Genomic DNA, 19,692 nt, shown 5'->3' on the forward strand with positions numbered 1-19,692 from the left:
CATTTAGAAATTGAATTGGATAGAACGGTTACTGTTCATTTTTGAAGTATATTTGTACATATTCGTTTGCAGTGACTTCCAGTGATCGCATTATTTTAGTTTGGCAAGAACTACACGCCCCGACATACCGTGCGCTTGGCAGTTCGTGTCTGTGGGCTGTGCTGTGTTCGAGGTGTCGTCTTCAGACCGTCCTTGGTGGAAGGAAGGGGCTTTGCAGCTCACAAGCCAGCCGCTGCTCTGCCATCCTCCAATAATTCTTCAGCACCAGAGCCTGGAGTCGGGAGCTGCCCAGCGTGAGCTCTGCGTCGCTGATCAACGCACTTTGCACAAGAGACGACAGATACCTTGTGAGGTGGGGGGGCCCCGGGAGGGGGTGAAGAAAATCCTTCAGATGAAAGGAGGTAAGAGTCACAGCTCGGAATCCTTAACTCCAGCCATAAAGGCATAATGTCAAATTGGCAACGCGGCCAGGCGATTTGTTTATTTTTTTTGCACCAGAAGGTAACCTTCTTTGGGGAAGACTGAAGATCATCTGTGGCGAGTTGGCGGGCTGTTTATCGCCAGGTCCAGTGTGACCCAGAAAATCAAACATCTGCCGGCACCACAAAGTGTCTCCCGCGGATCGGGGAAGGTTTGCAAACACCGGCGATGTTGCCAGCTCAGGAGGCGGCCAAAATTTATCACACCAATTACGTGAGGAACTCGAGGGCGATCGGTGTACTCTGGGCGATTTTCACCATTTGTTTCGCGATCGTGAACGTGGTGTGCTTCATCCAGCCTTACTGGATCGGCGATGGGGTGGACACCCCGCAAGCCGGCTACTTCGGGCTCTTCCACTACTGCATCGGCAACGGCCTCTCCCGGGAGCTGACCTGTCGCGGCAGCTTCACCGACTTCTCCAGCATCGCGTCCGGGGCTTTCAAAGCCGCCTCTTTCTTCATCGCCATGTCCATGGCGCTCATCATGGGCTGCATCGCCTGCTTCGTCCTCTTCTTCTTCTGTAACACGGCCACCGTCTACAAAATCTGCGGCTGGGTGCAACTTTCATCTGGTGAGTCAACAGTGGGGGGGGGGGGGGGGGGATCAGCACTCTCTCTCTCCATCACTGCCCACCCCTTTAACAAAAAATAGCCTTCGACTCAATGCATTTATTAAGGTCAACTTTTTTCCAGGGACTACGAGTTTCTGCAGGGATAAGAGAGCAATCCCCTCGAATGTCTGAGAGGTTCGAGTTAATCTCAGCAGGTCTTTTGACGGTGTGGTCAAACTTTGATGGTGTCTGTTTCCCAGATAGGTGGGGAAGAGAGAGAGAGAGGAAAGTGATACCTTCAACAAAACAACACGTTTAAAAGTGTTCATAGAGCAGGGACTCATTTCAGGGATCACAGTAATACATCCGAGTATATCAACTGCCAAACGTATTGACCTGTGAGATTCTGAAATGAAGCTGAGTTTATTATGGTTAGTGTACATCTGGCCAGCTGCGGCTCTGCGCCTCCATCACCTCGGTAACCATCCAGCGGGCATCGCTGAAGCAACCAGTTGGAGACTGTCGAAGCCCCCCCCCCCCCACCACCGCCGCATTATTCATTTTGGGTTACTGTACATTAACAACAGAAATAATGGAACTCCTTTCTGTGATAATGTACCGGACAGAATGGACAGTTTTGATCAATTGAGTGATTGCCCATTTGTAAATCTTTCTGGATCAAATTTGGACCATTTCATGTGACTTGTGCCACGAATGGCACTCTTTTTCTGAGAACTATGTTTTTTAATACAGCTAAAGTTCGGGCAGCTTTAACAACGCGGGTCCCATGTACTGATGTGTGGAGAGGGTTTTAAGCAGCCATGTAACCCGACCAGGTGTCGGCTACAGCTCAAGCCTTTGCAGGGGTAGATCTAACTGTGTTAGGAGTGGGAAATGGCTCGAATTCAAACCACAGTTTTCAACCCTTTCATCATGACTTTCTTGAACATGGGTCCATTCGTATTACCTAAGTATAACTATGTAAAGTAACGTAACCCTAAGGGAAAACAACATTTATATTACGTGGCAGCTATTGCTACTTTCAATGAAACGATTGGTACTTTAATTTAAACTTGATTGTGTTCTGATTCACTGCTCTATATTTGGAATTTGTTTTTGTGTCAGATATTAAAAATAAATAATCCACTTTCAGGCTTCATTTAATTTACACGTTTTACTGTAATGGGAGTGCAGTCTAGCACATGGAAAGACATGAGCTGCTGCTGCTCCAACACCATCTCAAGTGGCGGCTCTTGTGAAATAAAAACAGAAAATGCTGGGAATACTCAGCAAGTCTGGCAGCATCAATGGGAGAGAAACAGGAGGTCCATTATTTCTTGGTCATGGTGTCAAAAAGTCTGAGGAAAGGTCATCAACCTGAAACGTTTGTTTCTCCCTCCACAGATGCTTCTAGACCTAGTGAGTATTTGCATAAATTTTCATTTTTATTTCAGATTTCCAACATCCACGGCATTTTACTTTTGCTATTGGTGGCTCTTATCTGTTGATTACTGAATAATAATGACGAGACTGCATTTAGTTCATAATCCCAAATGCACAATGGGATGCTGTAGTCTGGAATTTGCACAAACCCTTTTGAAAAGTAACTCATTTAACGCTGGAGAATACAGAGACTCAGCTCATAATTTTTGAGGAAAATAATAATTAGTAGATAGTAACTATTACTGTGTTACGATGTCTCCATTGTGGCTGTTCCATGGTGGTGTGTCTGTAATAGTATTTAAAAGTTAAAACAGTAAAGATTAAACGATTACAGAGAAAGGGTGTCTTGTAAATAATTTAATAACTTTGGGCAGCACGCTAGCATTGGGGATAGCACAATTGCTTCACAGCTCCAAGGTCCCTGGTTCGATTCCGGCTTGGGTCACTGTCTGTGCGGAGTCTGCACATCCTCCCCGTGTGTGCGTGGGTTTCCTCCGGGTGCTCCGGTTTCCTCCCACAGTCCAAAGATGTGCAGGTTAGGTGGATTGGCCATGATAAATTGTCCTTAGTGTCCAAAATTGCCCTTAGTGTTGGGTGGGGTTACTGGGTTATGGGGATAGGGTGGAGGTGTTGACCTTGGGTAGGGTGCTTTTTCCAGGAGCCGGTGCAGACTCAGTGGGCCGCATTGCCTCCTTCTGCACTGTAAATTCTATGATAATAAGAAGTTATTAAAATTCTGGGGTATATACTGATCTAATCAAAATATACCATAGTGCAATGTTGAGTATTGGTCTATTTATTACGATAACATTTATCCAGCATGAGTGCTTAAGTAATAGCTGTACTTTATTCCAATATATTATTCTTTAGTATCCCAGAATATTTAATGAATGCTTGACAAAGCTATGATCATCAGCATTCTGGTGACCAGTGAAATTATAATTGTTATCATGTGAACAAAAGATTAAGGCAGCACAGTGGCGCAGTGGTTAGCACTGCTGCCTCATGGCACCGAGGTCCCAGGTTCGATCCCGACCCTGAGTCACTGTCCGTGTGGAGTTTGCACATTCGCCCCATGTTTGCGTGAGTTGCAACCCCACAATCCAAAGATGTGCAGAATAGGTCGATTGGCCACGCTAAATTGCCCCTTAATTGGAAAAATGTATTGGGTACTCTAAATTTTAAAAAAATGTGGACAAAAGATTAAAGTAAAATATATATGCTATTGAAGGCCATTTCTGTGTTTGTCATCTTTGAGGAAGATAGTTTTTAACCTAATTTGACTTCAGACTTCTGTCTCATTCTAATTTTATTGTCATTAGTTTTGCCCACATGAAATAGTTGCATTTAGAAAAAAGTACCCCACAAGAAAAGATATAAAAGGATTACATTGCATAACAAATGAAAAGCAAGGATCAATTGCTCTTGCTTCTGAAACCAAAGGTAAAATGCTGGAAAATCTCAGCAAGTCTGGCAGCATCTGTAGAGAGAGAAAAGAGCTAACGTTTTGAATCCTGATGACCCTTTGTCTCTAGCTTCTGTGTCACTGTTTACTTGAAAGGGCATTGTTTTATAAATACAAACTGAAAATGAAACCGTGCATGTCTCTTCAGAATAGTGTGAAATAATGTGATCAGTTTGCATCATCGATATATCATATGCCAAGCAGTATTATATTGTGTATAGGAGGCATCATATGAATGAGACAAAAACTTAATTGATTCCCTCCATTTCAACTATGCTGTCTCCTTTGGTTGATCCTCCTTACAGAGTGCTATATCAACGACTTTTGTTAAATATCTAAAGAGATTGATGATGACAGCTGGGTCCGATTATCGCCGAAGGGAATGAGATCACTTTAGCAGCATTCAGTAACTCATAGGAAAATCTTGCAACATAATATCTTGCTGAAAATTAAAATTAAGTTGCCATTTGGCAAGTTAATATTTGCCATTTGAAATTTGGTAACACCAGTTTATTTTATTGATTAATATAAACCTTACACTCTTTTGGAGCACAAATATTTAGACAAATGATCCGTTTAGGTAAAAATAGAAGGCATTGGGCTTGGATGTCTAGGATTTTCAGAAGGCTGACATCATTTTTGAAAAATATTTTTATTGGGATTTTAACATTTAGTAAAAAGATTTATATATATAACAAAACAAAAAAGCGCCATTGGCAAATACATAAATGAAGAAACTAGGTGACGATAATTGCATAAACATCTGTACAAATGTTGGCTGTGAAAAAGGTTCCCGTGCTTGCATTCTGTTATTTGCATTCATATGTACAGTCCTGCCAGACCTCTTGACTTTCTATATATGTGCACTCGTTCTTAGCAATGTTTTAGCAATGAACAAGAGGGAGTTGCAAATAGGAAAGGGAGACAGAAAGGGAGAGAAGGGTAGGAAGGGAGGGGAGGGAGCAGGAGCATGCCAGGCAGAAGCATGCTCGTGTGCAACAGATGAGAGATGGGGAAGGACACCATTAGCTTGAGGGGGGGGGGGGGGCTAAGCTAATGGTGTCCTTCCCCATATTTCATCTGTTGCACACGAGCTTGCTTCTGCCCTGGCATGCTCCCTCCCCTCCCTTCCTACCCCCCTCTCCCTTTCTGCCCCCCTTTCCTGTTTGCAACTCCCTCTTGTTCATTACTAGTTGTGAATAGGTCCTCAGAGAGAATTGTGACTTCTTCTAAGTTGCGAAATTTCCCCTCGGACCCCCTAATTTCAGGAACTGGGCCAGGTCTGAGAGCCACTCCGAGGCCCAGGTGGCGCTGCCAACGTCCAGTCTGGCAGCACCGTTAGGAAATCTGCGGGGTCGACCCTCGCCGGTTCTGTGCCTCAATGTGTGCTTCCCTGTTCCGAGGCTGAAGTGTCCTTCCCCTCGTCTCTGCTAGCCTTTCAGCTAGGCAGCTGGTTAATTCCCATTTTAGATATGATGTGGAGATGCCGGCGTTGGACTGGGGTGAGCACAGTAGGAAGTCTTACAACACCAGGTTAAAGTCCAACAGGTTTGTTTCAAACACGAGCTTTCGGAGCACGGCTCCTTCTTCAGAAGAAGGAGCCGTGCTCCGAAAGCTCGTGTTTGAAACAAACCTGTTGGACTTTAACCTGGTGTTGTAAGACTTCTTACTGTGCCCATTTTAGATGGCAGTGCAGTCGATGGAAGTTAATGGGGGGATTTTCTATACTTTTGGTACGCGTTTGTTAGGGTTAATAGGCCTTAGTCAATATTCTTAGATGAGAGCCATTTTTCACATGACTGCTCAACGCATAGTCGCCAGCAGAACAAGTCCTCCTCTTTCATCAGGTGGCTGACATTTTGCAAGCTTCCATATAGGTCCTTCCATCAAGCTGAAGGCAGATGTCCTTCATGCAGCTTACATATAAAATTAGAGGAGGGGATGATATCTGCTGAAAGGGTATATGAATACTCAGCCATACATCTGGAATTATTGTGAGTCAAAAGATAGGTTTGCCCCTTCAAGTGTCAGCAATAGCCAGGCTGATTAGTTAATCACCTGAAAAGCCCTGGATGATTGTGAACCTGTCTGACTGACAGGGTTTTCACTGAGTGAGTTCTAATCGCCCGCCAAGTGTTCGAGATCTCAAAAATGTCTGTCACATAATTTATGAGCGTAAGTTCATCTGTGTTTGTTCCCTTCATTCTTTGAGCTCTCTTGCAGATGACCCTGAAGGTACCACTTATTGCTGTTGGGCTCTGCATTTGATTTAAATCATTCATGCATGACTGCATAGAGGTGCTCTATCAGCTGCTGTAGGCTATTTATAGTAACCTCAAATGATAACATAAAGGTCTTCAGCTCTTCTGTTAACTCTTGTCTGAAGGTAGGTCTAATAGCAAACTAATAACCAGTAAGCAGATATACAACACAAAATATAATAGATATATGAAATAAACACATGGACTTACATGAATTTATTGCTGCCTGATATGACAGGCTGGGTTGAAAATAGCAGTGATGATGTGGGAGATACCATGAAGATTGTTCTTGTACAGATCACTCATCATCCAGCTGTGTTTCGCAGCAACATTGGTTTTATATCAGTTTGTTGCCTTCCAAGACTTCTAAACAAATTATATAGTTAGGTTCAAGGGATAATAATATGTACTGCTCGCGAAAGAAGAAATCGAGGTCTATGAGAATCTTGGTATATGATGAAGAACATCATTTGTTGTGAGGACAACAAAGTCTCTCAGCTTAAGGAGACTGAATTTTGAGGAGACGAGGAGAAAAATAAGAGAGCCAGCCTGTAAAGGAATGTTTTTAATGGCTACATTACCGAGATCACAAAATTACCATATTCCACTGGGGAAAAAGTAGAAGCAGGAAACTGACATGAGCAACAAATGAAGTTATGTGGCAAATAATGGGGTTAAAAAAAGACTTTCTCAAATTGAAATTTCCGGGCAGATTATAGTACACAGACAAATCTAATGATAAAGTGGAGGAATTAGCAAACTGGTCAGAAGTGAAAAAATAGAAAACAATACTAATTGTTAGGGACAGGAGGAGGACAGTTCAAGCAGTACAGATTTTCCTCTTACTGCCTACTCATAAACAGAAGGTGTTTTGAATTTGTTTCTGTTAAAGAATAAGCGGTGGTGTATTTTTTTCCCCAACTGCTCAGTTTTTGTGTTAAACAAGTTTTACTAATAATCCACAGCAAACTTGAGTTAGGATTAACTCAAATGGGTAGTTCGTACCACTAATTCAAAGTTTGCAAAAGGAGTGTCAACAACATCCCACTTCGCATTCACAGAGTAAAGGGGAGGATAGAGAAACGGAGGTTTGCAGTACAAGGACCACGGAAAAACTGAATATGGGTTCACGTGAGTTCCAAAGTCCCAAAGGCAGGCTCCAATGAGGAATTCTTTCATACAGATGTTTCAAGTCTGGCTGGTTGGTGCTATTGATGTTGCAAGGTGAGGAAGGCATGCAGAGATTGAGTTGGTTCCGTAGGAAATGATACAAAATCTTCCAACAGAGTCAGGTTAGATGGACCAGTTGTCCTGCATGGACAGAGTCAGCTTCTTTGTTGCTTGCTAGTCGGATGTAAGACAGCAAACTAGGAGTTTATCCAGCATTTTCTATTTTTATTATCTGTTACTTGCTCCTTGGACATAATGAGGTGTGACATTCCTGAAACGGAGAGAATTATTTTGTTCAGGAAACTACTGGGGAATAACTCCAAGACAGAGGGTTAACCATCTTAATTGTCTTTGTTCAACAGAAAAGTCCAGTTTGAAAATAAGAAAGTGCACTAAGGGGAAAGTTTTAAATATATACAACTTTGGATTTTTGTTCCATGTTGGTGGAAACCAACACAGGATTGTGCGAAATATAAAGTCACAATTTTAAGCCTGAAGAATTTTATAAATATATTTTAATTTGTAATAGGTAGTAAAGCAGTTAGTTAGAGTCCCGAAGCTTTGCATGGATGGTTGCCTGCCCAGGATGGGTGTTTTTACTTTTCCACAGGTGTCTGTCCCATTCATAGTGCCAATGGAGAAACTGCCTTAGCTGTGGGTGGAAATTTACTATGACACCTTGTCACAGTTTAAGTGAGGGAAGTGCCAAGAAGGAGCTAAATTTAAAAATGTTAAATCTTTCACTGGAAGCCAGTTTAACCACAGCTTTTGGGGAAATTAGCCTTAAAAATTTTAAATGCTTCCAAAACAATTCGCATCGCTGAATTCCAGGCTGCACTGGCTTCCCTCGCATCTAAATACAAATATCTTGAGCCCCTGGTTAAGGACAGGACCAAACATTTTGATATAACATCACATTCGGATTAGTTCACAAGATTACCAGGTACAGAATAGACAAGAACCTTCTTTAGTGAGCAGAAATTGGCTCAAATCAGCAGAAGCAAAATAATGCTGCACCAGAATGGAAGAGCGAGTGGTGTCTCAGAGGTTAATAAAAAATAGGAGCCGGAGGAGGCCATTCAGCCCTTTGAGCTTTGTCCACCATTCATTATGATCATGGCTGATCATCCAACTCAGTAGCCTGTTCCTGCTTTCCCCTCATATCCTTGGATTCCTGTAGCCCCAAGAGCTATATCTAATGATGAAAACATACAGTGTTTTGTCCTCAACTGTTTTCTGTGGCAGTGAATTTTACAGACTCACCACGCTCTGAGTAAATAGATTTCTCCTTATTTTAGTCCTCGTATCCTTACCCCATATCCTTTGACTGTGACCTCTGATTCTTCACTCCCCTGTCATCGGGAACATCCTTCCTGCGTCTACCTAATCAATCAATTTTTTGATACAAGCTGAAGGATAAACAACAGCTTTTTTAAAGCTTTGACACAAGACAGATGGACTGCAATGGACTTCCTAACCTTGGACATTCTTATAGTGAGAAAATGAGCTTGTGGTTGGCCCGGTGAGGCATGATTCTTGGTCTTATCCTAGGTGTTCCATGTTTTTAATAAGTACAATTTTATCAGTGTAATGATAAATGATTGCTGTAATTAAAGGAGAAATCCTGGAAATAGATAGCATCTTACAAATGGTTAATGTTTTGGATTTAAACCCTCATCTGAACAGTGCTCACAAAGGACCGATACTGAAACAGTACCATTTTAGATGCTGGCTCGCCTGTGTACTTCCACGTTTTCTGTTTTTATGCCAGACTTCCAGCATTTGTCAGGAGCATAAAGAGTCTGCCATACATCAGTTTTATTTAAGACAAGATCAAGATCAAAGGCTGCTTCTGAGGATGCCTGTTCACTATAAGCTGCGCTGAATATGTGTGCTTCTATGAGTCTATTCCCAACATGATGAAGTGTCTTTGCAACCTGCTTAAGCAGCAAAATATTCTATAACATAAATAATCATGCTATTTAAAATGCATATTGTAATTCATTCTCCCAGAGCTTCTGTCATAAAATGCAAGTTAGTCTTCCTCTGCCTTAAAAAGGTTTACACTTCAAAAAATAAACAAACTAGTCATTATCTCTTTCCATTATAACCAATGCTTGAGATCTGTGAGAAGTATTAAATATAGTTGTACTAGACTAATTAGGTCTATGCAACAATATGAGTGAAGTGTGCTATCTGAAACTTAAAAAAGGGGAACAAGATCTTTATTGTCACTTTTTATTACAGGATAAAGTAATCCTTTTCTCATGAGAAAACCAAGTGGAGAAATCACATCAATCTGCTGGTTTTATTTGAGCTCGCACATGGTTGTTATTTTAGAATGTGAAGGTTGACTCCCACTAGAAGTTCATCTGTTTAAAATATTAGTACTGCTGTGACCCCATAGCCTGGACAATTTGTCAAATTACTTGCTTACAAGCACTTGGAAGAGCTCAGGCAGAAAGCCCTTGGCTGCTGTCTGAAGTTGGTGTAGATTACTCACAGAGTTGGCATCTATTGAAATAGGCCACTAAATAGAACAGATACAACAATGACATACCTGTGGTTTATGGTGGCTCTAGTGTAAGTGTTTACATATAAGATGGCATTGTTTATCAAATTTATTATTCAATCAGAAGCAACCTCCGTATGGTATGAATGATCATAAGTGTAACATTTAAGACTGGCACGCGTCCTGGAATATGAGGGTTATATTTCAGGAATGAGATATTTATACGGTACCCATTTTAAACAAAAAAATACTTCTTTTTGTTTCCAGAGTATTAAAAAAAATGGGATATTAGAAAAAGAGAGTCAAGCATAATATAATTGAGGAATAAATTGCCAGAGAAGGCAATTGAAGCAGAGAATATAAATGGGTTCAAGAGACAGGAGCAATTCTGAAGAGAACAGAGCTGGAAGGGTTTTATGAAAAAGTATGGAAGTAGAGATGAGACCTATCAAAATTGGAGAGGCTGGTTCAGTCAAAAGTCATTTTCTGATTTTTGATGAATGTTAATATCTATGCTCTGGTTCTTTTATGTCTGAGGAGAAAGATGTGTTTGCTATAACATGAAAGTGATTAAAGGAGGAACAGAAGTTTCTTTGAAGCGGCACAATAAAAGACCAAACTTTGCACTGAATTTTGAAGTCAGGAATAATTTTCATCTTCATCCCCCACCTCCCCTCCCCTCCCTATAACCAAACAAAGAACCAATCTATTCCCCTCTCCCCCACACCCTCCTCCTGACAATCCCCCAGTTTACACCCGTTAACTAGCTGCCCCCAAACAACAAACATACAAGGAAAAATGAGATACACTCACCCTCCACTCCCATCACCATAGCCTTTGCCAATCCACCCATCCAGGGTGTTCCCACATTTTATACATAGCACAACTCTTAAATGCAGTGTCCTCCCAGTCCTTAGTCTCTCATAAAGTCCTTCACCTTCTCCGGCGAGTCAAAATAAAGCTCTTGGTTCTGGTGCGAGACCCACAGACGAACGGGGTGCAGAACATAGAACACAGAACATACAGTGCAGAAGAAGGCCATTTGGACCATCGAGTCTGCACCAACCCACTTAAGCCCTCACTTCCACCCTATCCCCGTAACCCAATAACTCATTCTAACCTTTTTGGACACTAAGCGCAATTTATCATGGCCAAACCACCTAACCTGCACATCTTTGGACTGTGGGAGGAAACCGGAGCACCCAGAGGAAACACACGCAGACACGGGGAGAATGTGCAGACTCTGCACAGACAGTGACCCAGCGGGGAATCAAACCTGGGACTCTGGCGCTGTGAAGCCACAGTGCTTTCCACTTGTGCTATCGTGCTGCCCTAAACGCCAACCTTCATCCTCTACTTGTAGAGGGCAGCCTTGATCCGATTGTACCCTGCCCTCGACCTGGCCAGCTCCGCTCCCAGGTCCTGATAAATAAACAACTTGTTCTCCTCCCAGGTGCATTTCTTTGAATGCCACACCCACCTCATAATCTTCTTGTCGAGGCAACGATGCAGGGTCGCCATCAGCTTCCTCGACGGTTCCCCTGCTTGCAGCCTCCTCAGTGCCCTGTGCACTCAATTCATCTCGAGAGCACAGTCAAAAAGCCCATCCCCCATCAGATTCTCCAACATGTTTGCTACATACGCAGCAGCCTATGCTCCTTCAATACCCTCTGGCATCCCCACGATCTGGACATTTTGCCTCCAGGAGCAGTTCTCAAGATCCTCCAACTTCTCCCACAGCCTATTTTAGCTGCTCACCACCACCCCGATCTCCTCCTCCAGCGAGGTCAACCAATCCTCGAGCTCCCCCATTGACTCCTCATCTTCTGGATTACCAGGCCCTGTGTCTTCTGCATCTGCTCAATAGCTGCCCTAAACGGCTCCACCACCTTAGCTAGGTCCTCTGAGGCCTCCTTCACTTGCTGCTGGAACTTGTTGTTGAGAAAGTTCACCAGCTGCTCTGTAGATCACTGGGCGGGCAGCGCTGCCCCCCACACTCTCTAAAATCTTTTCCTATGTCGCATCTCATTAATGTCTCGGTCAGGTTGCTTGCCCCTTGCTCGTCACACTCCTCGTCCGATAAGCCATAAACCGATTCCACCAGAGGAGTGTTACATTCCCTCAGCACTCATGCACCTTTTGCCATCAAACACCCCTTGGATTGGGTGGGGAAGGACTAAAAACTTCCACCTTGAGCGGGAGCCACCAAATGTGCGGCCACTCGCTCCGTGGGCACCACCGGAAACCCGGCTCTGATTCTTCACTGGTGGGGGCACTTAGTCTGCAAATGGGATAATTGCATCCTAGATATTTGTAACAACTGTGGGAGTAACTTCGATACATGGACTGTGATGGTTTGAGAAGGCAGCTCACCACCACCTTCTCGAGGGCAATACATTTAGTCTGCCAGTGACGCTCGCATCTCCGAATGAAGACATTCTGTTCAGAATCTTTCAATTAAAATATTCTGCGACTTTAATTACTCTACAGATGGAAGAATAAGTTCCTGGTTTTCTGTGTGCAAATGCAACCTGTTTTTTTTGACCATTCTGCTATGAACTTCCTTTATCTGCACATTTTTCAGATTGATCATCTAATTCAGACATGTCTTTGTACAAATATTTTCAGATTGTTTCAGATATCTGCTTTTAACCTTTTAGGTGTTTCTCGTTATTTTCTCAAAGCAAATAAGAAAATGCAACATCCTAATTCGTCTTACTATGCAGCTTTTCGAACAAAGAATAATTTCTGCTTAAATTTAATTAAATATACGAGAGCAATCGACATACAAAACATTTGCTGAGTATTTGAGATTTTCACAATGAAAGAACAAGTTATTTTAATCGATAAGAGTATCTGTAGTTTAAGTCTACAAAACGTTATTGGCGATTGAAGCCTTAATTTAACACTAAAAGCAAGGAGATGGAGCAATTTGATCTCCTGATCAATAGATACAATTTATTCTCCAATCAGGTGCCTTACCCCCAACCTTAAAAGAGCAACCATTACTTCACCAGTGAGAATTTTCCATTTCCCGTGGCTGCTATTATTGAAGTGCCAGTTCATGGCCAAATTACAGAACCAGGTTCAGACTGAACAAATAATGTCTCCTGCAATTTTCTGATTAATCACAGGAGATTGCTGGCAAATGCTTTCTCAAGCAGCAAGACGGGCCATTCACAGAGTGGATAGGGTAAAGCTCATTTCACTTAAGGGCCTGATAGCGTGTGGAATGACTTTCATTCTTTCAGCCTTGGTGGAATTGAAATTCGGGTTTCAGAGGTTAGGAAATGCAGTTAACCCACTATATCATACTGCTTCTTTGACATTAAGTATAAGAGAAATTAATTAACTCAAATGAAGATAGGTTTATTTTGAATGAATGTGCTTTTACTGAACAATTCTGTCGCAGTAATATGCGATAATAGCTTATGACTCCACTTTGAAACACATTTTATTCTTCAGCTGAGGGCCACACTGACTGAACACCTTTTAATGCTGTTACTGAAAAACGCAACATAATAAAAAAAAGCTGCACCATGTTCCAGCGAAAAGTACCACGTTCGAAGTATAAAGGCTAAATGTGGGGTGCCATTTTCCCACTGCGTTGCATCCAGCATCGACCCCGGTGCGCTGGGAGAATCGCAGGAGAAGTCCAAAACGGTCTTCGCGCTGGGCGCCGAATCGTACACAAGTCACCTGACCCATGGCACCCGCTGCCATCAGGCCCACACTGGCCATGATCCAGGTAATCATATTTAGGCTAGTTTAAATATCCATGGCCTATTTGAGACAGCATTATCCCGGGGGGGGGGGTTGCTCAGAGGCCATTGGAGCCATCTGGGTGATCGGGCACATGGCAGGCACCCAGACACCCTGGAAGTTCTAACTTGGCACCCTGACAGTGCCTGGTTGGTGACAGGTACTCATGCTAACTTTTATTGATGGGCGGGAGGTTTCTCCTTGGTGGTCAACATTTGGGGGTGTTGCCCATTTCTGCAGGAGGTCACATTGTCCAATAGTGGGGGGTGCAGGTGACCCTCAGGCTCACTCTGAGATTTGGGCACCATTTCAAAATGGCCCCCGATCACTGAGGAGCCAGTTTGGCCGGCGAGGTTAGTTTCGCACTGCAGGAAGATTTCTAAGTATGAGATTGACCGATGAGAAACTCCCCAAGCCTCAAAAAAATGACTAAGTATGCATGAATAAGGTCAGGATCTCACCCAAAAGGCCTGCAGGAAACACCTTGCCAAATCCGCCAAAAATGACACGTAGGGCTCGATTCCCCGGAAAGATTTCTAAGTGTGGAAGTGAGCGGGAACTCACGTGAACTTCCCAGCGCGAGGCCGGTAATGTTGCTAAATGTTAATTGGTCCACTTAACGAAGCCCCCTGGGCTTCACACCGCTAATGAAGGCTTCTCGCTGATTCGCACCCCCCCCCCCCCACTAACGAGGTCGAGTAGCACTTAAAACAGCACTTGCACAGCCACCCTCAGCTCGCAGCCATGGTGCCGAGACGCCGGCCCCACGATTCAGGAATGCCGACCTGTGGAGGCTCCTAGATGCATTGGAGGGCAGGAGTGATGTCCTGTTCCCCTGAGGGACCCGGAAGGTGCCCACAGGGCAGCCAGTTCCGCATGGAATGAAGTGGCAGCAGTCGTAAATCAGGCAGCGTGGAGATCTGGCCTCCAGTGCCACAAGAAAATCAACGACAGCAGTGACACATCAACCTCAACCGGACAGCACGAGTGAATTGACATCACCAACACCCCTACACCTCCCTCACGGAACCTTCCAACCCCCCCCAACGCGACCAGCAACCCCCCCAACCCTCCATCTGCCCCTCCTCCCAACCCACCCTTCACACCCCCTCCCTTCACCTCAGCCGACCCTTCACACCCCCCTCCCTTCACCTCAGCCCACCCTTCACACACCCTCGGCACTGTTGAACAACGCGTGCGGTTAATGATGCCCTCTCTGTGTCTCCATAGGAAAAGCACTCCCACAATTGTCGGGAGTGGGCCCAGATTGGCAGAGGGATACCGGACATTAGAATCCTCACCTCCTTCAAGGAACGGGCCCTGGAGGTGATGAGGGTGGCCTAGGCAGAGCGGTCACAAATGTAGAGGTTGGCACACTCTGCAGAGGTGAGGATCCACTGGGCTCCACCCGAATGGACTGTCGCATGTGAGTTCTGGACATGATGGAGATGTCAGGGTGCGCCTGGGACATTCAGAAGGAGATGTCAGTGACACTCCAGCAGATCCATATCTGATTGAAGAAGTCCCAGAGGCAACGGGTGCAGGAGGAGTCGCCAGCAATGTGTGGCACCAAGGCCAATACATGGTGGTGACCCCAATGGAGAGCCTGGTGCACGACATCGGCAGCATTAGTGAAGGTGTCCAAGGCATTGCGCAGTCAGTGTTGGCCATGGCTGAGAGCCAGACTGCCTGACTCGATGGGGGATGCCACCCAGTCCCAGGCTGTCCTTGATGACGTGCTGCGGGACATGTCCCGTTCTCAGGTGGGAATGGCTGAGGCACTGCAGATGGGCATTGCCGGGTTACTGCAGAGCATGTCCCAATCACTGAGGAACATCGCCAAGTTGTCAACATGATGGTGCAGACATTTGGGAGCTGCCAGGGCTGGTAGAGAGAGATGATGGACCAGCTGCCCCTCCATCCTGAGGTGGTCCCCGGGGCCCTATGGGCACCGACTGGGAGCAGGGGTTGCTCGGTGGCAACCCGGACCCATCCTACGGACAGGCGACAGTGGCCACCAGCTTCCACCCCTCCCCCCCCCTCTGATGAGGCTGCATCTCGCAGCCAGCACCCAGAACAGGGCAGCACGACAATTGCACCATGCCCCCAGAGGATTCCCGGCAGGGGCATTGAAGGCCACGGGACATAGTAAGCAGCTGGCTGCCTCCACCTCTGATGTACATTGTGGAGATAAACCGAGATGTAACATTGAACAAGGAAGACCAAGCACGTTGAAGGTCACAGAGGGCATTGGGGAGGGGGATGGGAGAGGGATGCACCGGGGGGGGGGGGGGGGGGGGAGGGGGATGGTAGGTGAAGGATAAGGAGTTGAGTGTACATGGGAGGGGGCTTTGTGGGGGGAGGGAGGGGATAGTGGGGCGGCACCATCGGGATAGTGGGGCACTGGTGTACACTTGTACGAGGACCATTAACATACCCTCTTCGCAACCAATATGAAACCTCTGGCTCTTTGTTTCGCGATGCAGGCCGACCACCTATCCCATGCCCACACCCCCAAGCATTCCACCCACCACCCCCCATGCACACTCGGCCGCAGACATGGGTCCTGGGCTGGGCCCCACCCCTGGGTGTTCGGAGGTTAGCCTCCAGCAGTGTTCAAACACGGTGTCCATGCATCAAGGTGTGATTTAGATACAAGCAATGAGGCCCATATGCTAATGGCCCACCCACTTACGGGGATCCCCTTGAGATGTGTGAAGCGCTTACTTAGCTATGATTGCCAATTCCCTATTAGCAATAGCCTTCAACCCCACGGCCAGAGGCCTCCGCGGTCACTGGAAGTTATGGGTGGTTAGTGGAGCAGACAGTCAGGGGCTAGGGTTGTCCCCAGTACGGGAACATGCGGTACAGTAATTGGCATGGTGGACCCGCGCACATCCCCCCTCCCCCCCACCCTAGCCCACCGCCCTTCAGGGTGCCCTCCAGCCCCGACACACCCAGCCCCCCATGACAGCTCACCCCCAACCGGGGCACCCCCCTGTTTCCCTCCCCAAGTAGGGGGGCAACATGCCCAGTGCCCCCGAGCTCACTGCCTGTGGGCGAAGATGGCCACTCACCTCCCCGCAGCAGCCCATCCGCCAGGTTCACATTTTTCAAAAGGAGTCCTAACTAACGCCAGTGTGACCACTTGCTGGGGAGGCCGCTGAATCATGGGAGGCCGTTGGATATTGGGTAGCTCACTTTAATTGTATGGAAATAGGGCTTAAGTAGTGCTAATTGGCGTCTCACCAAGCAACGGTGAGATCCCGAGTTTGCCTAAGGGAGCGGGCCGGTTGCATCGCAAACGGTTTGGCACCCGTTGAGGTTCTTGTTTTTTGCCATTCCGGCTATTCACCGGCCTCATCTCGTTCAAGCGAGAGGGCAGCGAGGCCGGAGAATCGCTCCCTTAGTCATTTTTGGGTGAATTGAGCCCCTGATTTATTAACATGGGTGAGGTTTGTATTCAGAAGCCTTTCGGCCAGCCCCGACGCCGGGCTGCGAGCGACAAAGGACGTTGGCGCTGGTTTTGGCGCCAGTCGGCATGGCAGCAATCACTCTGGCGCGGGCCTAGCCCCCTTCTCAGCACCTTTGGGGAGGCCCAACGTCGGAGTGGTTGACGCCACTCCGCTACGCCGGGACCCCCGCCCCACCGGGTAGGGGAGAATCCTGGCCCTGGTTCTAAATACAGCGGTCAATATGGTCGCCTTCCTTAATCCTAATTATGTTTGCTCTAGAGTCGTCAGGTATCTTTCGATACCGCCACAAGGTTCAAACCCGAATACTGATCAAAGAACCAATGCACCAGTTAGTTAGTTCAAAGCCAATACCATTTATTTACACACACAGTAATATCTACTCATGCGCAAAATACCACAAACTAAACTACCTCTAACGATAACGCCTATACTTAACTTCGGGTGCCCACTCAGTCAGAGGAACAATGACCGTTGTTCGGATTTGAGGCTGTTGGGTTCGAAGATGTAACAGGAGAACAGCTAAGGCCGTCCGTCTGATGGCGTGCGTTGACCTTGGACTTACCTGCGTCTGGTGCAGCTGGTGGACGGGTGTCTCCGCTTCGAGAGCCGAATCCAAGAGAGCGATTCTCTCTCGGGGCCTTCTTCTTATACCCAAAGGGGCTTTGCGCGCTTTTGGGCGGGCCTTGAACTTGGCCCCAATTAATTGGGCCGTGTCTTGATCACTCGTATTGATCTTCACCAATAAAGGGGTGGGTGCCCTGAGGGCTGGGCGTGTCTTTGGTGGCCATTGGCCTTGCTTTGTTTGTGTCTTTCTGGCGCCAGGGTGTCTGCTATAGTATCAGTTACTTGAATGTCATTCCTTTGTTCCCGGAGATGGGCCATCAATATGCTAATCGCCTTACAGTTTCAGTCTAGTCTGGGAGTTGCCTTCTCAATACACATCCAGGCTCTGTGCCTGCCTGTTTTCTTAGCATTGTCCATAGTTCCCTATAGTCTTTGCAAACATCCATTTTGTATTCTGGAAGTGGCCATCCCAGATGGCTACACGGTGAAGATGTGCATTACCTTTTTTTTGTTTCTGCTTCAATTCCTGAAGGCAAGATGTGAGTGTACAGATCATCACTTTTATCCACAGAGAATAGGTGACAAAAACAACCACGTCAGCATCTTGACAAAAGCAAAAATCCATCAATAAACTATTCCTGTCAAAACTACAGCAGTGTCAGGTTGCAGCTTTAGACACATTCTCATCTTTTATTTCCTGTTGAGAGTTCAATATTATGTCAACAAGTCAAGCACCGTTTCTCTTTTGTGACATTGTTAAACAATAATTTTGAAAGGTCAGAGAGACCCTTATCTGTAATCCCCTGCCTAGCAATTGTAATTATTTAATCTAAAGAAATATTACTTCAGTTCTGAATGTAAACTCTCAAATGCTGCATTGCAGACGATGGATTACACTCCACTGTTCCAACAATGCATGTTGTTAGTTTGCTTTTAAATGAAATATTGCAATAATTTTCAAGTAGGGCACTAGTCGTAAATCATGAGGGAGTTCGAATTGGATATTAAAGGTGAACTTTTAAGGATGTCTAATTAGCTTCTAATTTTATGTTCTGCTCTCATCAGTTTATTTATTCAGAGTGAATATTGACACCATTGTGTCAGCCAACGAGCTGGAGTCAGGGTGGGACATGTAATTTTTATTTACTGAGTTGCTGAACTCATGATCAGAATTACAGCAGCACTGTCACATCAGTGACAGAATTATTTCTTCAGGAAAATGCAGTGATGGAAGATATACCTGACAATAACATGCATCTATTCTAGATAGTGCCTTTACACAGTAAAATGTCCCAGGAGGCTTCACAGAGCATTATCAGGCAGAATTTGACAGGAAATATTGGAACAAAGATATAGGTTTAAGGAGCATCTTAAAGGAGATGAGAGAACAGAGAGGTTTAGGGGGAATTACGAAGCTTAGGGACTAGGTAGTCAATGGCATGAAGCAATTGTGGAGCAATTCAAATCGACAGAGTAAACGCCCAGAATTGCAGGAGTGCGGAGATCTCAGGGGGTTGGAGGAGATTAGAGTGATAAAAAGGGAAAATGGCAAGATTTGAAAACAAGGGGCACAATTCTTCTTTAAAAATGACTGAGTGGGAAACGCGGTCGGTGGGTTGGCGTGGTCCCGATCACAATCCACCCCCATGTAGCCATTTTTTGGAGAGGAGTGTGTTTTGCACCGGCTTTAAGAGGAGCGGAGCCTAAAGACGGCAGCAGGTCAGACATAAAGAGACCCCAACCTCTTTTTTTATTAAGGGGCAATTTAGCGTGGCCAATTCACCTACCCTGCACATCTTTGGGTTGTGGGGGTGAGACCCACGCAGACACAGGGAGAATGTGCAAACTCCACACAGACAGTGACCTGGGGCCAGGATCGAACCCGGGTCCTCAGCCCAGTGAGGCAGCAATGCTAACCACTGCGCCACCGTGCCACCCAATCTCAAAGTAAAATGGCAGCCCCTCTACCCCCCCCCCCATGGACATTGTGACCCCCCCCCCCCCCCCCG

General features: G+C 45.7%; 1 protein-coding gene across 2 annotated transcripts in view; it reads left to right on the forward strand.

Moving 5' to 3' along the window:
* The first annotated feature begins 205 nt into the window (after positions 1-205).
* lhfpl3 (LHFPL tetraspan subfamily member 3) overlaps positions 206-19,692 on the forward strand; it is a 352,207-nt gene continuing 332,720 nt past the window's right edge. For both annotated transcript variants that reach the window (XM_038811597.1, XM_038811598.1), the window contains exon 1: positions 206-1,051. In XM_038811597.1, coding sequence (XP_038667525.1) covers positions 649-1,051 — 403 coding nt within the window. In that variant the 5' untranslated portion in view covers positions 206-648. The remainder of the gene's footprint in view (positions 1,052-19,692) is intronic.

The sequence above is a fragment of the Scyliorhinus canicula genome, chromosome 11 (assembly GCF_902713615.1).
Source record: "Scyliorhinus canicula chromosome 11, sScyCan1.1, whole genome shotgun sequence".
NCBI lineage: Eukaryota > Metazoa > Chordata > Chondrichthyes > Carcharhiniformes > Scyliorhinidae > Scyliorhinus > Scyliorhinus canicula.